Here is a 21799-nt window from a genome sequence, read left to right as displayed (position 1 = left end):
TTCTAAAGTTCTTATTTTGGATGCTGTAAGATTAAACAGTGTTTGTGTGTATTGAAATAAATTATTCAATCTAATCTTAGGAATCAGCAGACTATCATTTTTTACTGTGCCAGAACACTAATTTTCCATTCACTTTAGTGTGACAGATAATGTCCTTTCATGAAAACATTAAACACTTCAAGGGAGCCAAAATGAAGCCATATTAATACAAGACAACAGAGCCAATACTATTCAGTAACAAGATAGAAAAATGCTGTTTAAAAAGGAAATATTAATACTGTAAAGACCGATTTTTATTCAAGAAGTTAAGAACTACCATATAAATCTACATTTACTTTTATTTTTCTCAACATCTTTGTGGCTGTCCTTCTTTACTCTTGTAAGCAATTTTAAAATATTTTTTCTGTATTATGGTTTTTCCTAGCTTACTGACATGCTTCTAATTTACATGCTTAAAATTAGTAGCGTGGGCCGGGCGCGGTGGCTCAAGCCTGTAATCCCAGCACTTTGGGAGGCCGAGACGGGTGGATCGCGAGGTCAGGAGATCGAGACCATCCTGGCTAACACGGCGAAACCCCGTCTCTACTAAAAAATACAAAAAACTAGCCGGGCGAGTTGGCGGGTGCCTGTAGTCCCAGCTACTTGGGAGGCTGAGGCAGGAGAATGGCGGAAACCCGGGAGGCGGAGCTTGCAGTGAGCTGAGATCCGGCCACTGCACTCCAGCCTGGGCGACAGAGCGAGACTCCGTCTCAAAAAAAAAAAAAAAAAAAAAAAAAAAAATTAGTAGCGTGGCATTTTTTACTTCCATGCAATTCCTCAAGATCTATGATGTCAGCAGAGCTTTTAGAAGGTCTTCTAATTGCACATTCATTAAACAAAGCTCAAGAACAGACAGTCCTAAGGGGGTTTTCATTTATGGATCATTTAGTCTGGAGTTCCCCAAGGACAATGGTCAACATTAATTAAAACACCTTGAAGTTTGTAAACCACAGTTACTTCTGTGTGAGATGCCATGATAAGCTTTGAATTATCACTTGAAAAACAAGAAGATTTAGGAAATTTCAGCTTTCTTGTTGCTGTCCTGCAAATGCTACTTTAAAACAAATTTTCTTCAGTGTCACCAAGATTAACACAACTTACTGCTGTACAGAACCAATGTTTCATATTTGTAATTTGTTACATAAGAGAAAAAGAGGACTCCTGAGATATGGAGTAGATATCATATTCCCTATGTCTGGGGGGTAGACCGTCACTGAAACTGGAACTGCTAAATGGGTTCTTCCTGCTCACTGCACAGACACAATCAGTCCACTGAGACCATGGCATTGCAGTAAAGAAAGAGTATAATTGATGCCAGGCTGGCCACACCATGTAGGAGACAGAGTTATTACCCAAATCAATCTCCCTGAAGGCTCAGAAGTTAGGGATTTTTCAAGGATAAAATGGTGGGCAGGGGGCTAGGGAAGGGGGCATGTTTATTGGTTGGGGATGCAATCATAGGGGTATAGAAAACAGTCCTTGTAGGCTGAGTCCGCTTCTAAGTGGAGGCCACCAGAGGAGTTGTTGGTCTGAGTGGGGCTGTCCAGTAGTCAGAAATGCAAAAGCCTGAAGAGACATCTCAAAAGGCCAATTGTAGGTTCTATAATAGTGATGTTATCTGCAGGAGTAATTGGGGAGGCTGCAAATATTGTGACCTCCAGAATAATGGCTGGTAATTATGTAACTATGCCTACATCTTAGTAAAATTCAGGCCCCTCTCATCCTCCTAACTTGGTAGACTTTCATTAATTTTACAAGGGTAGTTTAGCTTTGGGGAAGAGCTAGTATCATTTAAACTATAAACTAAATTCCTCCTGAAGTTAGTTTGGCCCACACCCAGGAATGAGCAAAGACAGCCAGCCTGTGAGGCTAAAAGCAAGATGGAGTCAACCATGTCACATTTCTCTTACTGTCATGATTTTGCAAAGGCAGTTTCAGAGCCACTCCTGAAGTGGTAGGAAGGTGTGCAAATTATGGGTTTGTCATATGCCTCTCATATGCATGAAGGAATATGCATATGTAATACAAGAAAGATGTCGTTTTGAACCAATGTGACTTTCAAATATTTCCTTCTAGGTTGGACACCGAGGAACAATAAGAGATTATCCAGACTTTAGCCCATCAGTGGATGCTGAAGCTATTCAGAAAGCAATCAGAGGAATTGGTGAGTGATATTTTACAATTCCTTTCTTAATGTTGAAGCAAATCAGGCACATTACAATCTAAAAGTTCAGTTTGCTCAGCTTGGCTTACTCAATTTGATAAATTGTCAGGAATTTTCTAAAATTGTGAAATAATGAGGAAATATATAGAGAACTCAGCTTTATTAAATCCTAACATTTATCATATTTACTTAATATTAAAAAACTACCACTGATATTGGTGGTCTAGGGGAGATCCCCAGATGCCGGTGGGATCTCCACCCTGGCTGATATCCAGACTCTTGACACCATCTAGAGAAGAAATTCAAGGATGGGTCAAACGATAGTGAAAGTACAGAGATTTATTGCAAAGTGAAAAGTACACACTCGAGAAAGGGGAGTGTGAGTGTACTCAAGAGAGAGTGATGCACAAGGGGGTTTGGGGTTGTTGCCTTTATGGGTTTCTTTAACCAAGGGGTGGAATAGTCATGAAGATTCCGGGAAAAAGATGATTTCTTGGTACTGTGGTGCCACCCCTTTTTACACCAAATGTCAGTGTTTCCAGAACTGCCATGGCACTGGTGGGTGTGTGATTGAGTATGTTAATTAGCATATAATGAGATCCTAAGAGAATCCTATGTCAATCCAGCACCACGTTGGGTCCAGTGGGTCTTAGCCAGCTTGATCCAGACTATGGGTTTTCAGGGTCATATCAGCCCCTAGTTTCTGCAGCTATTTCATCAGTTTCCTTTTGCTAGTCATGTGAAACTGCTACCTGGAATTTTCTGTTCTCCTGTGGCCACCCTGTATTAGTCCTGTCTAACCACCACCACCACTGCTATCAACAGCAATAATAATTATCATATAAATTATTACAAATATGGCCCCCTTGGTTGGGCATGGTGGCTCATGCCTGTAATCCCAACACTTTGGGAAGGCGAGGCAGGAGGATCACTAGAGCCCAGGAGTTCAACACCAGCCTGGCAATATAGGGAGGGCCCTTCTCTCCAAAAACCTCAAAAAATTAGCTGGGTGAGGGGCTTGGGCTTGTGATCCCAGTTACTTGGGAGGCTGAGGTAGGGGGATACTTTGAGCCAGGGAGGTTGAGGCTGCCCTGAGCTGTGATTGTGCCACTGATCTCCAGCCTGGATGACAGAGTGAGAGTCTATTTCAAAAACAAAATAAAAAAACAAAAAAACTCAATACAATCCCATCAGTTCTTCCTGGATTTCACTCTTGCCCCTTTCGCTAGAGATAAACACCATCCCAAATTAGAGTTCATTCCCATGAAACTTTTAATACCATCACTATATATACAGGTACATATTGTTTTGCATGGTCTCAAACAGCATAAAATGAAATCATACTGTATACATTCTTCTGCAATATGTTTTATCTCTTAACATTATATTTTTGAGATTTATCCATGTTGATATGGTTAGCTCTAGAGCATTAATTTTAACTGCATGGTATCTATTGCATCACTATATCAGAAGATGGGAATATTGATGGAACATTTAAATTGCCTACAATTCTTTTATATTGCAATATAAAAATGTGGCAGTGAATATTCCTCTTATGTCTTACTGTGCATATTTGCTAGCATTTCTCTAGAATATGACAAGAACTGGAATTTCCACATTGACGGGGATACTTCTCTTCAAATTAACTGGAAATTTTGCCATACTATTCTCTGAAATGAATGTAGAAATTAGCATTCCTTTCAGCAATGTACAAGACTTCTTTTTGCTCCATGTTCTCACCAATACTTGCTACAGTAAGACTATTCCATTTTTCTAATTAAGTGGGTCTAAATGGTATCTTATTCTGCATGTGTGTTTGTTTCCTCTCTCTACCCTGATGACTGATGCAGTTAAGCATCCTCACTTGTGCATCTGCTTCCACTTTCATACATCAATAAAATATAAAATATATTTTATCTATTTTTTTCAGTTGGTTTGTCTTCTTTAGATTGGCAAGAATTTTTTATAATTCCTCAATACAAACTTTTAAAAAATATTACAAACCATGAAAATATTTCCTATAAGTTCATGGTTTTCTTTTAACATTGGTGACATGGTTTGGTCCTGTGTCCCCACCCAAATCTCATCTTGTAGCTCCCATAATTCCCACATATTGTGGGAGGGACCTGGTGGGAGATGATTGAATCATGGGGACAGGTCTTTTCCGTACTGTTCACATGATAGTGAATAAGTGTTACAAGATCTGATGGCTTTATAAGGTGGAGTTTCTCTGCATAAGCTCTCTCCTTGCCTGCCGCCATCCACATAAGATGTGACTTGCTCCTCCTTCCCTTCCACCATGATTGTGAGGCTTCCCCAGACACATGGAACTGTGAGTTCTCCATTAAACCTCTTTCCTTCATAAATTGCCCAGTCTAGGGTATGTCTTTATCAGCAACGTGAAAATGGATTAATACAATTGGTTACAGTAATTTTTATTGCATAGAAGTTTTAAATTTTAGTGAAATCAAGTTTACCAATATTTTTGTCTAGGATTTATTCTTATTGAATCTTTTCTATAATGAAGTCATAAAGATATTCTCCTACATTTTTTTTCAAAGTTTTGAAATTTTATTTTTCATATTATGATCTTTAATCTACATGAAATTAATGTTCATGGATGGTATTTAAAGGTGTCTCATTTTATTCTATTTCATGTGGACATTTAATTGTCCCAGAACAATGTATTGAAGAGCTCATCCTTTTCACACTGATTGGTATGTAATGTCACCTCGGTTTTACATTTCCCTATTTTTCTCTTCTCTGTTATGCTTCATTTATCTATTTGCCTCTCCCATTGTCACGATTATTAGGGTTTTATAATGACACTAAATATCTACTGGGCAATGTTTTTTTTGGCTCTTTGCCCTCCTCTATGAATTTTAAAATCGGCTTGTCAAATTCCATAAATATACTATATTAGAACTTTATATCAATATAATATTATGTTATTTCTGCCTGTTTAAGGTTTTTTTTTTTCCATTTTTCAATGTAAATTATTTCTTCATTTATCTCTTGACTGCCCTTTTTTTTTTTTTTTAAGGGAGAAGGGCTTGCTGTGTCACCTAGGCTCAAGTGCAGTGATATGATCATAGCCCACTACAGCCTCAAACTCCTGGGCTTGAGGGATCCTACGGCCTCAGCCTCTGGTGTTGCTAGGACTATAGGTGCTCATCACAATGTGTGCCTAATTTTTAAATTTTTTGTAGCGACAGGGTCTTGCTATGTTGCCCAGGCTAGTCTTGGACTCCTGGGCTCAAGCAATCCTTCTGCCTTGTCCTCCCGAAGTCCTGGGATTGCAGATGTGAGCCACTGCACCCAGCCTGATTGCCCTATTTATATCTAGTGTTGAGTAGACTGTTTCATGAGGTTAATAGTCTTTAAATTCTGTCGCCTCTTTTTAAACATTATGTTTCTTCGTGAATTTGCACTTTGGCTTACAGGCCTTCTTTAAGAAGGAGGTTATTGTTTATGAGCACCACTTCTGACATGTTCTGAGTTCAGAATCAGGTATCATAATGGCGTTTGCGTTAGGGCTAGGTCAGACCCAGTCTCTGAACCGGAGGCATCTTGGCTTAGTTTTTGATCTTGAGCATGTTTAAAAATAAGAGATGAGAAACTGCCAGGCATACAAACTACAAATAACTGCAGGTAGTTTGGTATATTTGTAGTCCAGTTGCATAGGTTATAGAGATGCAGAGAGGGGGTAGAAAATGAGAACAAAGACATAAGGCAGGAGAGTTCATAATGAGCTGATATACGAGCTAAGGGGCTTAAACTTCATCCTGAAGATTACAAAGAGCCATTTGAATTTTAGTCAAGTGGATAACATGATCAGATTGTGTTTTTAAACATTTACTTAGGCAGTAGTGTACAGGAATAATTATACGGGGGTCACATTAGGAGGCGATTTAGGTTATCCAGGTAAAATATGATAAGGACACAGTGGCAGAGGGCATGCGGAGGAGATGACAAATGTAAGAGATGCAGATAATTGCTATAATATAGAGAATAAGATAAGAAAGGAATCTGAGCTGATTCCCAGGATTTTTGCCTGGATAACTATATCCATAGTTGTGGATGAGGGAACATAGAAAGACAGACAAGTCAGAGAGGAAATACAATAAAGTCCACCCAGAACACACTGAGTTTCAGACACTTGTGCAGTTGAGGTGGCTGGTAGTGTACTGACACAGATGCTGGGTACGGTACACACATGAAGGGTCCACATTGGTACTCAGACCCACAGAGCACAAACACACTTTAATCTGATTCAGTATTTACTTAACTATGTATAAGAATACAAAACCAAAGACACAGAAAGGCAGCATCTTTCACTGGGAGGCCCAGCAGCTAACCAAGTACACAGAAGCTTTTGCATCATCTTTGATGTAAGTTATGTACCACTGCCTTGGAAGTGTGTAGATGAGGTCTGTGAGGGTCACCTTGACACAAAGAAGTTGAGCATTGAGTTCCGGGTGCTCTTTTATACCTCTCTAGTCATGCGTGCTCTAGGCCTGCAAGCCAATTCACAGCTTCCCAAACCAGGTATCATCATGGGCTGGGAAATTAATAAGACACAACTTTCCACGTTTATCTTACTACTGTAGTCACCAAGATAAGAGTGACCTTGAGGTCATTCTCAGGCAGGCCGGCATCAGCTCTGGCCTGATGTTACCTTTCACTTACAAACAATTCATTTTGTATATGGGTTTGAAATTCATGAGAGAGGTCAGGCACGGTGGCTTAGCCCTGAAATCCCAGCACTTTGGGAGGCTGAGGTGGGTGGATCATCTGAGGTCAGGAGTTCAGACCAGCCTGATCAACGTGGTGAAACCCCATCTCTACTAAATAAAAAAAATTAGCTAGGCATGATTGCACATGCCTGTAATCCCAGCTACTTGGGAGGCTGAGGCAGGAGAATCGCTTGAACCTGGGAGGTGATGGTTGCAGTGAGCCGAGATGGTGCTATTGCATTGCAGCCTGGGCAATGAGAGAGAGAGGGTGGTGGGGAGAGAGAGAGACGGAGAAAGGGAGGAAGGGAGGAAAGAAGGGGGGAGGGAGGGATGGAGGGAGGAAGGGAGGAAAGAAGGGAGGAGGGAGGGAGGGAGGAAGGAGGAAGGAAAGAAGGAAGGAAGGAAGGAAGGAAAGGAGGGAAGGAAGGAAGGAAGGAAGGGAGGGAGGGAGGGATGTGGAAGAAATGCATGAGAGAGATGTGGACCAGAGATAGAAATATATGTTTTGGCCGGGTGCGGTGGCTCAAGCCTGTAATCCTAGCACTTTGGGAGGCCGAGACGGGCAGATCGCGAGATCAGGAGATCGAGACCATCCTGGCTAACATGGTGAAACCCCGTCTCTACTAAAAACTACAAAAAAACTAGCCGGGCGAGGTGGCGGCGCCTGTAGTCCCAGCTACCTGGGAGGCTGAGGCAGGAGAATGGCGTGAACCCGGGAGGCGGAGCTTGCAGTGAGCTGAGATCCGGCCACAGCACTCCAGCCTGGGTGACAGAGCGAGACTCCGTCTCAAAAAAAAAAAAAATATATATATATATATATATATATATATATATATATATGTATATATGTTTTGTGGTCAGAGATTTGGGTTCAACTTCTTGCTGGACCACTCAGAAGTTGTATGACTTTGGCAAGGAAGATAAGTTCGTGTCTTCACTTTAGTACAGCGGGCCCCTGTGAATATTAACTATGGCAATGAATAAAAGGGCGTTTCATGCAGGGCAGATTCTCAATAAGGGTTAGTTCCTGTTTTCCAGAGGAAGAAATATTTTGATATCAACTATGGGAGAGAAATAAAAGGCAATAAGACAGTAACCAAACCTCATAAAGGTAAAAACGTCAAGTTCAAAAGTAGTATGTTCTTTTGTCTGATGTACAGAAAGGAGTATTTAGACAATGATTGTTTCCTTCCCCCAGAACTATCCAAATAGAGTTAACTTCCTTTTCCAAAACTCAGGCAAACAAAATAAATAAATAAATAACGATCCCAACCAGGTAAGAAGTTGGGAATTAAAATGCCTTACTCTCTGCATTTGTCTCAGGCCATTGATCATTTTGCTTTTGTTCAAGACAGATATTGAACATGAATATTGAGTAAATAACTTTTGTTTCATTTAGGAACCGATGAGAAAATGCTCATCAGCATTCTGACTGAGAGGTCAAATGCACAGCGGCAGCTGATTGTTAAGGAATATCAGGCAGCATATGGAAAGGTAAGGTCATGTTTACATGACAGGCAGTAAAGAGATCGTTAATGTACCATGGTCGCTCCCACATAGTTATGCCTACAGTTTTCTGTTTCAGGCTGAGTGTAACAGATGATGCCCTGTACATCCAGTCAGGAGCCTGGAATCTGAGTTGTGGTTTTGCCTTGAACTGGCTGACTGACTTTGGGCATGTTAATTGGTCTTTCTGGGTCTCAGTTTCTTCCCTTGTAGGGTAAGGTTTGCCTTAGCCCAGTGGGTTCTAAACCAGAAGTGATTTTGCTCCCCAGGGGACATTTGGGATGAATGGAGACGTTCTGATGATCACAAACAGGATGGTGGGGGGTGCTTCTAGCATGTAGTAGGCATAGGTCAGGGATGCTACAAGCATCCGAGAATGCTCAAGGCAGCCCTCCACAACAAAGAATTACCAGGCCAACTATCTGACTAATTCTGTCTTAGATAACCTTTTATTTCTCTTTCAATTTTAAAATACTTATGTAGTTATAGGTTTAATTCATTCAGCAAATGAAAAGTTAGTAATTAGCAGAAACTAACTGTATAAGAACAAGTAACTTTGGGAGGCCCAGGCAGGTGGATAACCTGAGATCAGGAGTTTGAGACCAGCCTGACCAACATGGTAAAACCCCATTTCTACTAAAAATGCAGAAATTAGCCTGGTGTGATGGCACATGCCTGTAATCCCAGCTACTCGGGAGGCTGAGGGCTGAGGCAGGAGAATCGCTTGAACCGGGAAACAGAGGCTTCAGCGAGCCAAGATTGACAGAGCAAGACTCTGTCTCAAAAAAAAAAAAAAAGCAAAAAGTAAGACTTGGTCTTTGCTATACAGTTTCTTTGTCCAACGCCTATTTTCGAGTACTAATCTGTGTTAGGAGGTATCCTAGACATTGGATATAGACTGGTATAGAAAACAGATCCGGCCGGGCACGGTGGCTCAAGCCTGTAATCCCAGCACTTTGGGAGGCCGAGACGAGCAGATCACGAGGTCAGCAGATCGAGACCATCCTGGCTAACACGGTGAAACCCCGTCTCTACTGAAAAATACATAAAACTAGCCAGGCGAGATGGCGGGCGCCTGTAGTCCCAGCTACTCGGGAGGCTGAGGCAGGAGAATGGCGTGAACCCGGAAGGCAGAGCTTGCAGTGAGCTGAGATCCGGCCACTGCACTCCAGCCTGGGCAACAAAGCAAGACTCCACCTCAAAAAAAAAAAAAAAAAGAAAACAGATCCTGCCTTCTTTCATGGAGCTAACATTCTATTAGAATATAATAAACAAGTAAATAAAAATAATTCAGATATGATAAGTGATATGAAAGAATTAAAATGGTTGATATGATAGACAGTGACTGGTGACTGGCTCCTGCAGATAGGGTGATGAAAGAATGTCAGTGAGGGATTGTTACCTTACTCCCTACTAAGCCTAAACAATACTAGGGGTTCTGCTCTGCTTGATCAGGAGATAGTATTTAAGGTACAGCAAATACAAAAGCCCTGATGCAAAAAGAAGCAGGGAATATGTGAGAAATAAAGAATTCCAATATGGCAGGAATGTAGAAAGTGAAGGGGGCAGAAGAAAGAGATGAGGCTGGAGAGAGGTTGAGAACATGCTAAGGGTCTTGATAGAGTTTAGATTTTGTTCTAAGGGCCACAGGGAACCACTGGAGGTTTGTAAGCAGAGGAATAATATAATGCAGTTTTTATTTTTAAAGGATTATTTTGGCTGCTGTAGATAATGAATTGTGGAGGGAAAAGGTACAAATGGAGACTGTTGAGAGGGTCTAGTGACCATCCACAGGCAGCTCAGCAATTACCTCCTGGAAGTGTTCTCCAGGCCCCCAGGCTCCATTAAGACACCCTTCTCTGAGCTCCCTTTATCAGATACTTAACATATAATATTGAAATTTTATCTTTGAATATTTCTGTGTTTCCCATGAGGGCAGAATGTCTCAGGATAAGGACTTTGTCTAACTTACCTTTAAAGGCCTAGCACAGAGCAGGTGCCTAGAAAACATTTGTTGAATTGAATGAATTGCCTGGCTTCTGGGCAAGACAACACTTTCACATAAAGAGAAGGTGAGTGGTCTATTGGCCTTTCAGTATTTCCAAAATATGGAAGAAAGATGGAGGTGGAGGGGAACAACCATTTCTCACAGTGGAATAGGATGAGATCTGTGAAGTAAGATTCGGCTGCAGTGGCTTGGATTGAGGACAGATGGTAGTGAAATTTACCATTTAGAGAGGAAAAAAACGCTGTGGCAATTAAAGCCGAGCTGGGAACACTGAACGCCATCCCATTTGTTTCAGCAGGAACATGCTGCTGCACCCCCCAGGAGTGTGGTAGTGTCGGTCTGTGCCCACGGCGTTGCAGCAGGCTCAGAGGCTACCAGCACCTATTTCAGAGCTGAAAATAATCAGGAACAGGAACAAACATTATTCAGTATTATGCCATTGAATATTGAAAGTAGAAACCCTGTTACCCCCCTTTAGGCAGGGGAGATGGACTGTACTTACGTGTGAAAACAGTACTCAAAACAATACCAATAGGTAATGTCTGTAAGAGGCTAAGTTCTAGTGTTCATAGCCCTATAGGATGACTCAGTTAACAATAATGTAGTTTCAAATAGCTAGAAGGAGGATACTGAATATTCCTAAAACAAAAAAATGTTAAATGTTTGAGATGATGGGTATGCAATTACCCTGATCTGATTACCATACATTATATGTATTGAAACATCACTATGTACTTTATGAATACGTACAATTATTATTTGTCAAAAAAATAAGTCTAATATATTGCCACACTTAGGGGTTTTCTTTCTTTACTTGTTGCCAGAAAATTGCTTCTGATGCCACCTAGTTCCACGTTCTCACCAGAGACACATGACCAGCCACTGTCCTCCCTTCCCCTTCCTCTTGGAGCTCTTGGGAGTTACTGAGAGGCAAGACACCCAGGAATACAGCACCTCCCAGTGAAGTTGGGTGTGAATTTATAAGGGTTCCTCTTCCTCTTCCCTCACCCCAGCCTAAGCACTGAAAGCATGGGGGACCTAGGAAATGCATTTGAATACAGTTCCTAACTGTGGCACTCATGAAGCCCTCCCATTTGGCTCTCCTTCAAAAAACCTCTACAAAACAGAACAATTTGGGAGTAATTAGAAAATGCAGATTAATATTCATAGAAATATTTTCAACACTTCTGTTTATTCCCTGTGGATGGACATGTTTTGTCTGATTTTGATACATATGTTCATCTTTCACTAGGTGACTTTAGAGGAAGAGAAAGGAAAAGTATTTCACATTTTTCTCCTTGGTTTTTTGATTTTAGGAGCTGAAAGATGACTTGAAGGGTGATCTCTCTGGCCATTTTGAGCATCTCATGGTGGCCCTAGTGACTCCACCAGCAGTCTTTGATGCAAAGCAGCTAAAGAAATCCATGAAGGTATGAGCCCCACAAGCCATTTCTGCCCAGGGTTTGACCGAGTCATCAAAAATAGTGACTTTCTGGCCAGCGCACACTTGTGATGGGTGGACTTGGATGCCATTTTGGTCTGTACTCTCCCAGTGGTAGAATGACTCTGAAATAGGGAACAGTTGTAGAACCTTAAGCCCAAATGTTCCTGGGCTGGAAGAATTTTGTCATATCTTTGTTTGACATGAAGAGTCAAGTTCTCTAGTTTGTCATCATTGAAAGTAAATGGCACTGTCATAACCCCAACACTGAAGCTAAAAACCTAGCATTATCCTTGAACCCTTGTTTTCTCTTACCCTTCCACTCTCCCAAATCTATCAGCAGGTTCATTAGTTTTACTTCAAAATCCATTGTAAATATGTGCACTTCTCTCAAAATCCATTGCTACCGTTCTAGTCTGACTACCATCATCTCTTGACTGGTCCGTATCAATAGGCTTCTAACTAGTCCTTTTGCCTCCATTTTTGCCCACCTCAAATTCATTCTACACAGAATAGCCAAAATTATTTTTATTAATTTATTTAAAAAATCAGATTATGGGCCGGGCGCGGTGGCTCAAGCCTGTAATCCCAGCACTTTGGGAGGCCGAGACGGGCGGATCATGAGGTCAGGAGATCGAGACCATCCTGGCTAATACGGTGAAACCCCGTCTCTACTAAAAAATACAAAAAACTAGCCGGGCGACGAGGCGGGCGCCTGTAGTCCCAGCTACTCGGGAGGCTGAGACAGGAGAATGGCGTGAACCCGGGAGGCGGAGCTTGCAGTGAGCTGAGAGCCGGCCACTGCACTCCAGCCTGGGCAGCAGAGCAAGACTCCGTCTCAAAAAAAAAAAAAAAAAAAAAAAAAAAATCAGATTATGTTATTTACCTGCATAAATTTCCAATGGCTTTGAACACTTAAAATCCAAGCTCCTTATCATGACCTTCATTACCCAACATAGTGCAGGTCCTGTCTAACTTGGTGACTTTTTAAAATTCTATTTATATCAGTGAGGGTTCCCTCAGAGAAGCAGAACCAATAGGCAGGACATAGACGTTAAAAGATTTATTGTAAGGCCAGGTGCTATGGCTCGTGCCTGTAATCCCAATACTTTGGGAGGCCAAGGTAGGTAGATTACTTGAGCTCAAGAGTTTGAGATCAGCCTGGGCAACTTGGAGAAACCCTGTCTCTACAAAAAATAAAAAAAAATTAGCTGTGCATAGTAGTGCATTCCTGTAGTCCCAGCTACTTGGGAGGCTGTGGTGGGAGGATCACCTGAGCCCAGAAGGTCGAGGTTGCAGTGAGCTGAGATTGTGCCACTGCACTTTAGTCTGGGTGACAATGAGACCCTGTCTCGAAACAACAACAACAAAAATTTATTGGAAAGAATTGGAGGCCATGGTGGGAGGTTGCTCGAGCTCAGGAGTTCAAAACCGGCCTCAAACTGAGCAACATAGTGAGAACTTGTGTTTACAAAAAATTTTTAAAAATTAGCCAGGCGTGATGGCTCATGCCTGTAGTCCCAGCTATTTGGGAGGCTGAGGTGGGAGAATCACTTCAGCCCAGGTCTTGAGTGTCCTTTGTAGGGACATGGATGCAGCTGGAAACCATCATTCTCAGCAAACTACCGCAAGAACAGAAAACCAAACACCGCTTGTGCTTACTCATAGGTGGGAATTGAACAATGAGATCAGTTGGACACAAAAGAGGATCATCACACATCAGGGCCTGTTGTGGGGAGGGGGGAGGGTGAGGGATAGCATTAGGAGATATACCTAATGTAAATGACGAGTTAATGGGTGCAGTGCACCAACATGGCACATGTATACATATGTAACAAACCTGCATGTTGTGCACATGTACCCTAGAACTTAAAGTATAATAAAAAAAAAAAAAGAAGAAGAAAAAAAAAATTAGCCAGGCATGGTGGCTCATGCCTGTAGTCCCAGCTGTTTGGGAGGCTGAGGTGGGAGAGTCACTTAAGCCCAGCAGGTCTAGGCTGCAATGAGCCACGACTGTGCCACTGCACTCCAGCCTGAGACCCTGTCTCAAAAAAAAAAAAAAAGAAGAAGAAGAAGAAGAAGAATTGGTTACATGATTATGGGATTGGTTAGGCAAGTTCAAAATCTGTAGGGCAGGCTGTCAGGAAAGGCAGGCTGGAACTCTTGGGCACAAGCTGAAGCTGTCCACAGAAAGAATCTTCTAAACAGAAGCCTTACCTCTGGTCTTAAGCCCTTTCAACTGATTGGATCAGGTCTGCCAAGAAAGGTAATCTCCCTTACTTAAAGTGAATCAATAATAAACTGCTACAAAATACCTTCACGGCAACACATAAGTTAGTGTTTGATTGAATAAGTGGCATTATAGCCTGGCCAAGCTGGTGCATAAAACTGACCGTCATACCCCCTCCTACTCACCCATTAATGATGTAGCTACACTGACCTTTTCTCTGCTCCTTGAACATCATAAGCTTATTCTTGTTTTGAGACATTTATACATGATGTTTCTTCCATCTGGAATGCTTTTCCTCCAGACATTTTCCATTAATTCACTCAAATATATTTTCTTACCTGCACTTATTACTGCCTAAAAGTATCTTGTCTATTTATTTGTTTTTGAGACAAGGTCTTGCTTCATTGCTCAGGCTCTAGTACAGTGGTGCAATTATGGCTCACTGCAGCCTCAACCTCCCGGGCAAGCAATACTCCAACTTCAGCCTCCTGAGCAGCTGGGACTGTAGGCACACACTGCCACACCTGGCTGATTAAAAAAATTTTTTTGTAGAGACAGAGTCTTGCTATGTTGCTCAGGCTGGTCTCAAACTCCTGAGTTCAAGCAATCCTCCCGCCTCGGCCTCTCAAAGTACTGGGATTACAGGTGTAAGCCACTGCACCTGGCCTTGTCTGTTTTTAAAATCCATTTGTTTATTACCTTTTTTCATCTAACTAAAAGGCAAACCTCCACCATGGCAGGGAACCTCATTGGTCTTGGCCTATATCTTCTGTTCCTAGAGCAACTTCTGAAATGAAGTGGGTGCTCAACATATTAATTAATAGGAAAGAGGAAAAAGAAGGGAGCTTAGATCTGAGGCATAAGCCGTATTCTGCCTTGTCATCAGGCAATGGAGTTATCTTCTTTTCCGTGGAGGACACATGGGCATCTGAGAAACAGATGGCAAGATGGAATTTGATGTACAAGAGATTTATTGTGAGAAACGCCTGTGAAGGATAAAGAGGAGAAGAGCAGGGTAGGTGGGGTGAACCTTCAGACTGCAGTGCAGGCCTGACACCTGTGAGAGAGAGGAGAGGAAGTAGGCTGAGATTAGGAAGAGCCTCAGTGCATGGTGAAGCTCCGAGAAAGCCTTGGCAGGCTGTTGGGGAGCCCCTGAGCAAAGACTGCCCTTTGGAGGAGTGCTGTGTTGGGCGCAAATCCAGTACCCCTGCTGTTTACAGTCATTGACTGACAGCCACCTGGAGAGGGCATGACCTCAGTGTGAACTCTGGTAGATCTAAAGGTGTGGCAGTTGGAGGCTGTTAGCCAACTGCATTCTTTGCAGCTGATTCTCTTGAAATGAAGTCTGAGCATTGTTTTTCTATGGCTACCCAATGGGGAGGGTTTAGCAGGTGTAATTGTAAGGATTAGATTCACCAATAAGTATTAGAACAGCTTCTCTTTTACATAAAAGAAATCTAGAGTAAGTAGCCCTGAGCAGGCTGTGATGGCACCACCATTATCAGAGATTCAGGCTCCTACTATCTTGAGGGTCTGCCATCTTTAACTCACGGTTTTCACTTCCTGGTTAAAGATGGCAGCTCATGACTCAGTCATTATGTCTTCATTCCAGTCAACTCAAAAGAGTAAAGGACAAAGAAAGGTTCACTCCCTCACTCTAAGGATATTCCCTGAGCATGCATATGGTACTTCTGCCTATGTCCCATCGGTCAGAGTGTAGTTACGTGGACATATTTCACTGTAAAGGAAGCTGAGAAACATAGCCTTTATTTGGGTAGCTATGTACCAAGTTACAAGCTGGGGGTTCTATTACTAAGTAAGAAAGACAAAAGGGATACTGTGGGAAACTAGGAATCTCTGCTACAGAGAGACAGAATTCAGTCTCTGTTCATATACTGCACTGGCCTTATTCGATCAAGTCTTAGTGTACATGACTTTTCTTGAAGTCACAGTGTAATTCAGTGACCTTGATATAAACAGGGCTGACGGGTAATTAGTCCCCATGCCAGCCGGGCCCATGATGCACATTACTGAGGATTTGAAAAGCTCCCTGTATGAAAAGGATGATACATGCTGATAGACCCAGTACAGTGATGCAAGGATGAACTCATTCAAAAGTATTGTAGAGCCTTTTCTAAACATAGTGGCATGTTGAATGTTGCTAGGGTTAATCCTGTTAGACTCTCACTTCTTATCTTGAATGACACAGGCTTTTTCTTTTATACTATATATTTCTAGAATTATTCAATTGATTTTACACTAGAGTGAAAAATTTGATGTCACTTTATTCCAGATGATTTATGTTAATACTAAAATATACAGAAAAATAGAAAACTACTTTAGAGCAATAGAGAACCTTGTATTGATTTACTCAAAAATGTCATTTCATCTATATAAAACAAGATATTAAGACCAAAAGGCATGAGATTAAGTTATTTAAGTGTTCTAAAAATTATATTTTCTTTTCCTTTTTAGGGTGCTGGAACAAATGAAGATGCCTTGACTGAAATCTTAACTACCAGGACAAGCAGGCAAATGAAGGAGATCTCTCAAGCCTATTATACAGGTATCTTATTTTCTGCTTACCTTCACCACTGTTCACACATATTCGAGCCAATGTTGCTTTTCCCAGAATCCTCCCAATCTCTTCATGAGGCATTTTCAAGACTTATAGAAAGGAGAATACATCCTAAAATCAGCTAAAGACTATGGGTTTCCAGGAAAAATTAGAATATGATCTGAGCTAGATACTGCTACATAACAATAGCATTAATGCTTTATATTTATAATATTATAGCTGCAGTGGATTTTGCTCTCAGCAATCTCTCATTAATTGAATTAACCATTTTCATCAATGGAAGAGAGACTGAAATCATATTTTATTATGAGGTGTTAAAAATCACTCAGATTAGATTCACGATTTTTGGTGTGGGAAATTAGATTAATTTAGAGGATGTGTTGAGCATGAGGATTCAATAGAATTAGTTAAAGACCTAATAGTCTGCTGGCTGTGTAAAATTAGAAAGTCTCTGCAATGCAATTCTGACTCTTAACTACCCAGGGTTAGTGTGACTTCACAGGTTAAGGTCACAGTCCCCACAAGACTACCTTCACCTCAGACACCAGCCCACAAGCTCAGGTGTTTTCAGGCTACACATGCTTTTAACCGACTGGCTACAAATTCAGGGTTCTCACTACTCTCAGGTTCAATAGCACACCAGAATGACACAGAACTCAAGAAAGTGCTATATTGACAAATGCGGTATCATAAAGGAAACAAATCAGGGCCAATAAAATGCAGAGACTGCATAGGGAGATATTGGGAAGGGTCCAGTGGAAGCTTCCACTCTCCTGACACATTGATATATCATTACCAACCCACAAGCTTACTCGATTATTGGTAGCCTTAGTTTTTATTGGGGTTTCATTATATAAGCATGATTGGTTGAACCATTGCTCATGAGATTGAACTCAATCTCCAGTCCCCTTACACTCCCCAGACATCAGGCTAATATTGTGGCTTAAAGCCTCAACCTTTTAATCATATGTTTGATCTTTCTAATGTGACCAGCCTTTATTCTAAGTCATCTTGTTAGCATAACTGAGCTGCAGTCCAAGAGACCAACCATGAGTAATAAAGACACACCTATGACTTGGGAAACCCAAAGGATTTAGAGTTTACCTCCCAGGAATCAGGAATAAGACCAGCCCAATTCTTTACTATTCAGCGGCCCCATAGAACCCTCTCCAAGTACTTTAAGGAAGCCACAGTTTCTCTGTTTGTGTCTCACGGAGGTCAGTTGTGTCATAGGAGCTTTTGCAGTGGGAGAGGTCCAAAGAAGGAGTACACATTGGTCCTCAGGTAGGTGTTAAAGAGGTGGCTTTGAGAAATTCTTGTTAGAAGGTAAATACTTCAAAGACAGGTAACTATTTTGTTATTGATGTGCTAATTAGGTTCTAATCAGAAAAACAGAAACAGCACTAGGTATTTTGACAGATAAAATGTAATATCAAGAATTGCTGGCTGGACGCGGTGGCTCAAGCCTGTAATCCTAGCACTTTGGGAGGCCAAGGCAGGCAGATCACGAGGTCAGGAGATTGAAACCATCCTGGCTAACGCGGTGAAACCCCATCTCTACAATACAGAAAGAAATTAGCCGGGCATGGTAGCGGGCGCCTGTAGTCCCAGCTACTCCGGAGGCTGAGGCAGGAGAATGGCGTGAACCCTGGAAGCGGAGCTTGCAGTAAGCCAAGATTGCACCACTGCACTCCAGCCTGGGCAACAGAGCAAGACTCTGTCTCAAAAATAAAAAATTTTTTAAAAAGAATTGCTTAAAGGGTGTGGCGCGGTGGCTCATGCCTGTAATCCCAGCACTTTAAGAGGCTGAGGCCGGCAGATCACAAGGTCAGGAGTTTGAGACTATTCTGGCCAATATGGTGAAATCCCATCTCTACTAAAACATACAAAAAAAATTAAACGGGTGTGGTGGCACGCACCTGTAGTCCCAGCTACTAAGGGGGCTGAGGCAAGAGAATTGCTTGAACCCAGGAGACAGTGGTTACAGTGAGCCGAGATTGCACCACTGCACTACAGCCTGGGCAACAGAGTGAGATTCTGTCTCAAAAGAATTGCTTAAGCTGAGCACAGTGGCTCACACCTATAATCCCAGCATTTTGGGGGACTGAGGTGGGCAGATCACGTGAGCCAAGGAGTTTAAGACCAGCCCAGGCAACATGACAAAACCCCATCTCTACAAAAAATACCAAAAATTAGCCGGGTGTGGTGGTGCACGCCTACAGTCCCAGCTCCTCAGGAGGCTGAAGTGGGAGGATCACTTGAGTCTAAGAGATTGAGGCCCCAGTAGAGCCTTGATCATGCCACTGCACTCCAGCCTGGGTGACAGAGTGAGACACTGTCTTGGAAAAAAAAAAAAAGAATTGCTGAATACCTTTCAGAGGACTAAAAAAGGAAAAAGGGAACGAAGGGATTCATGCAGAGTATAATCCCCCAGACCTGAGACAACAGAAGAAAGAGGTTGAGTTTGTCAGAAACTGGAAGTTAGAAGAGGGATATATATACCTGGCTGATGTTGGTACCTCAGGGGCTCAGAGCAGAGGCTTAAGGAGCAGGAGTTCAGACCTCTGGAAAGAGGGCTCCATCTGGCTGGAGCCGGTACCTCCATGGGGGATGAAAGTGACTTGTTCTAGGAACCTAGAGCCAGTTGCTGCTGTCAGGGTGAACGGCCTTCACTGGGTTGACACTGATATGAATAGCCATCAAATATCTTGCACTTCTTTCCACCTCCTGCCTTCCAGTCCCCCTCTACTCCCCACTACTGGTAGAACCTAAAAGGGAGTGGGAACAGAAAGAAGTAGACAAGAGAACTGCTTAATCATTAATGCACAAAGGGTATGTTGTAGGTGTTTAAAATATTTCAGTTCAACAAGGTTTACATATTTTACAAAACCCATCATCAGAGCCAGCCACTGTATCCGAAGTTGGCTTGGTATTTTCTGGTGTTTCTTAGAAGAGTCGCTGCTCAGGCCGGGCGCGGTGGCTCAAGCCTGTAATCCCAGCACTTTGGGAGGCCGAGACGGGCGGATCACGAGGTCAGGAGATCGAGACCATCCTGGCTAACACGGTGAAACCCCGTCTCTACTAAAAAAACACAAAAAAATTAGCCGGGCGAGATGGCGGGCGCCTGTAATCCCAGCTACTTGGGAGGCTGAGGCGAGAGAATGGCGTAAACCTGGGAGGCGGAGCTTGCAGTGAGCTGAGATCTGGCCACTGCACTCCAGCCTGGGCGACAGAGCAAGACTCCGTCAAAAAAAAAAAAAAAAAAAAAAGAAGAGTCGCTGCTCCCCTAGTGGACCTGCCCTGTGACAGATCCCTGGAGCCCAGCATTTAGGTACAAACACTTCCAGGATGTAAGCTTTATGAGGATGAAGATTTTTGTCTATGTTGTTCACTACCGTATCCTCAGTTCTAAGAACAGTGGGGGAGATAAGTGCAAATATTTATTAAATGAGTGTCCTCAAAATTGAGGTTAAGGTCTTAAGAGCCAAGTGAAACTTTTAGCATTCAGGATAGTGTTGTGCAGATATGACAAATGATAATAGCACAAAGTTACCAGAGCCTCAATTTCTATGTGAGTAATGCTCTCTGAGGCTACAAGGGATACAACTGCATCAAGGTTACCTTGGTTACTAGAGATTAATGATACACAAGAAGATCGAGAAGGAAATTGTCTCAATCATGCATAGCCAAGCTTTACAGAGATTCAAGTCACAGCACTACCCGAGGGACCCAGTTATGTTGTCAGTCTCTCGGCCGCAGGCATCCATTGCTTCCCGTGCTAATGTTTTCCATGACAGTAACTGTTCCTCTTCCTTTTTGCTTCTCATGTTCTTGACACCAGCAAGTAACATCCCCTCCCTTACCACATGGTGTTTGTCTCCCCAAGGCTTATAAATATTTGTGCATAGTTTTTGGTTATTCTTGGCTACTGTTTTCTTCATTATTTCTAGGAGTCTTTCAGTTCTTTATTATTCTGATGTCTTTGTCTCCTTTTTTGTGTCACTCATTCTCTAAGACAGAAGATACAATGGGTTCAGGAAGTCACGATCAAGTTGGCCCTCATAAAGGGATCAGACGTCTTGTATAGCTTATCCAGTACAGTGGCACAATAGGGTCTAAATAAATAGAGATCTAAATTCTTAACTTTTTTCAGTATTCTAAAGTCAATGGTGTGTGAGGGAACACTGAAACAGGTATCAGGGACTCAAAGTTCTAGTCCAGACACCTGTACTGTTAAAATACTCTAATTTTATACTCTACTGTTGCCTCAAATGCACACAGTAGTTGTCAACTATAGATTGAAATAATATTTTAGTCTCATTTCCCACCAAAATATTTCATGTTAAAGGAGAGGCTGGGGTGAAATGACTTATAGAGTCTCATCTTAAATAATTCCAAAATTATAAAATACTTCCCCAAGTTCTAAACAAATGAAGCTTCATTCTTTACTTGATATTTTCCAAATTTAAAGTTTATTATCTAACCAGGCATGAAGGATAAGATGTAACACTATCACAACCATCAGGTTTTAATGATGCCTACTAAATCTTATTATTTAGAAAATTAATTACGTTTTTGGTGGATTTTGCTTATATGAATTGCTTTGAACAATTAAGAATTTCGGCCGGGCCGCGGTGGCTCAAGCTGTACTCCCAGCACTTTGGGGAGGCCGAGACGGGCGGATTCACGAGGTCAGGAGATCGAGAACCACTCCTGGCTAACACGGTGAAAACCCCGTCTCTACTAAAAATAAAACCACTAGCCGGGCGACGGTGGCGGGCGCATGTAGTTCCCAGCTACTCGGGAGGCTGAGGCAGGGAGAATGGCGTGAACCCGGGAGGCGGAGCTGCAGTGAGCTAAGATCCGGCCACTGCACTTCCAGCCCGGTGCGACAGAGCAAGACTCTGTCTCAAAAAAAAAAAAAAAAAAAAAAAAAAAAAAAAAAAAAAAAAAAAAAAAGAAAAATTACAGATTTCATAAAAAGGGAGACTTACTAAAATCCTGCTGAAGGGGTGGTAAGTTCCATCTCAATGCAGTTCTTGCTATTGGATAATCTCATACACTTTCTATAATTGTCTTCATGATTTAAATAGATGA

At 42.1% G+C, this 21799-nt stretch overlaps 1 protein-coding gene across 2 annotated transcripts in view; it reads left to right on the top strand.

The window, feature by feature from the left end:
- The window catches only part of ANXA3 (annexin A3), a 100232-nt gene that overhangs the window by 56742 nt on the left and 21691 nt on the right, over positions 1 to 21799 (top strand). For both annotated transcript variants that reach the window (XM_010384573.2, XM_030915547.1), the window contains 4 exons: positions 2116 to 2203; positions 8339 to 8433; positions 11770 to 11883; positions 16600 to 16690. In XM_010384573.2, coding sequence (XP_010382875.1) covers positions 2116 to 2203; positions 8339 to 8433; positions 11770 to 11883; positions 16600 to 16690 — 388 coding nt within the window. The remainder of the gene's footprint in view (positions 1 to 2115; positions 2204 to 8338; positions 8434 to 11769; positions 11884 to 16599; positions 16691 to 21799) is intronic.

This window comes from Rhinopithecus roxellana, chromosome 2 (assembly GCF_007565055.1).
Source record: "Rhinopithecus roxellana isolate Shanxi Qingling chromosome 2, ASM756505v1, whole genome shotgun sequence".
Classification (NCBI taxonomy): domain Eukaryota; kingdom Metazoa; phylum Chordata; class Mammalia; order Primates; family Cercopithecidae; genus Rhinopithecus; species Rhinopithecus roxellana.
The sequence above is the reverse complement of the archived record's forward strand: the minus strand, read 5'-3'. Positions and strand labels throughout refer to the sequence as shown.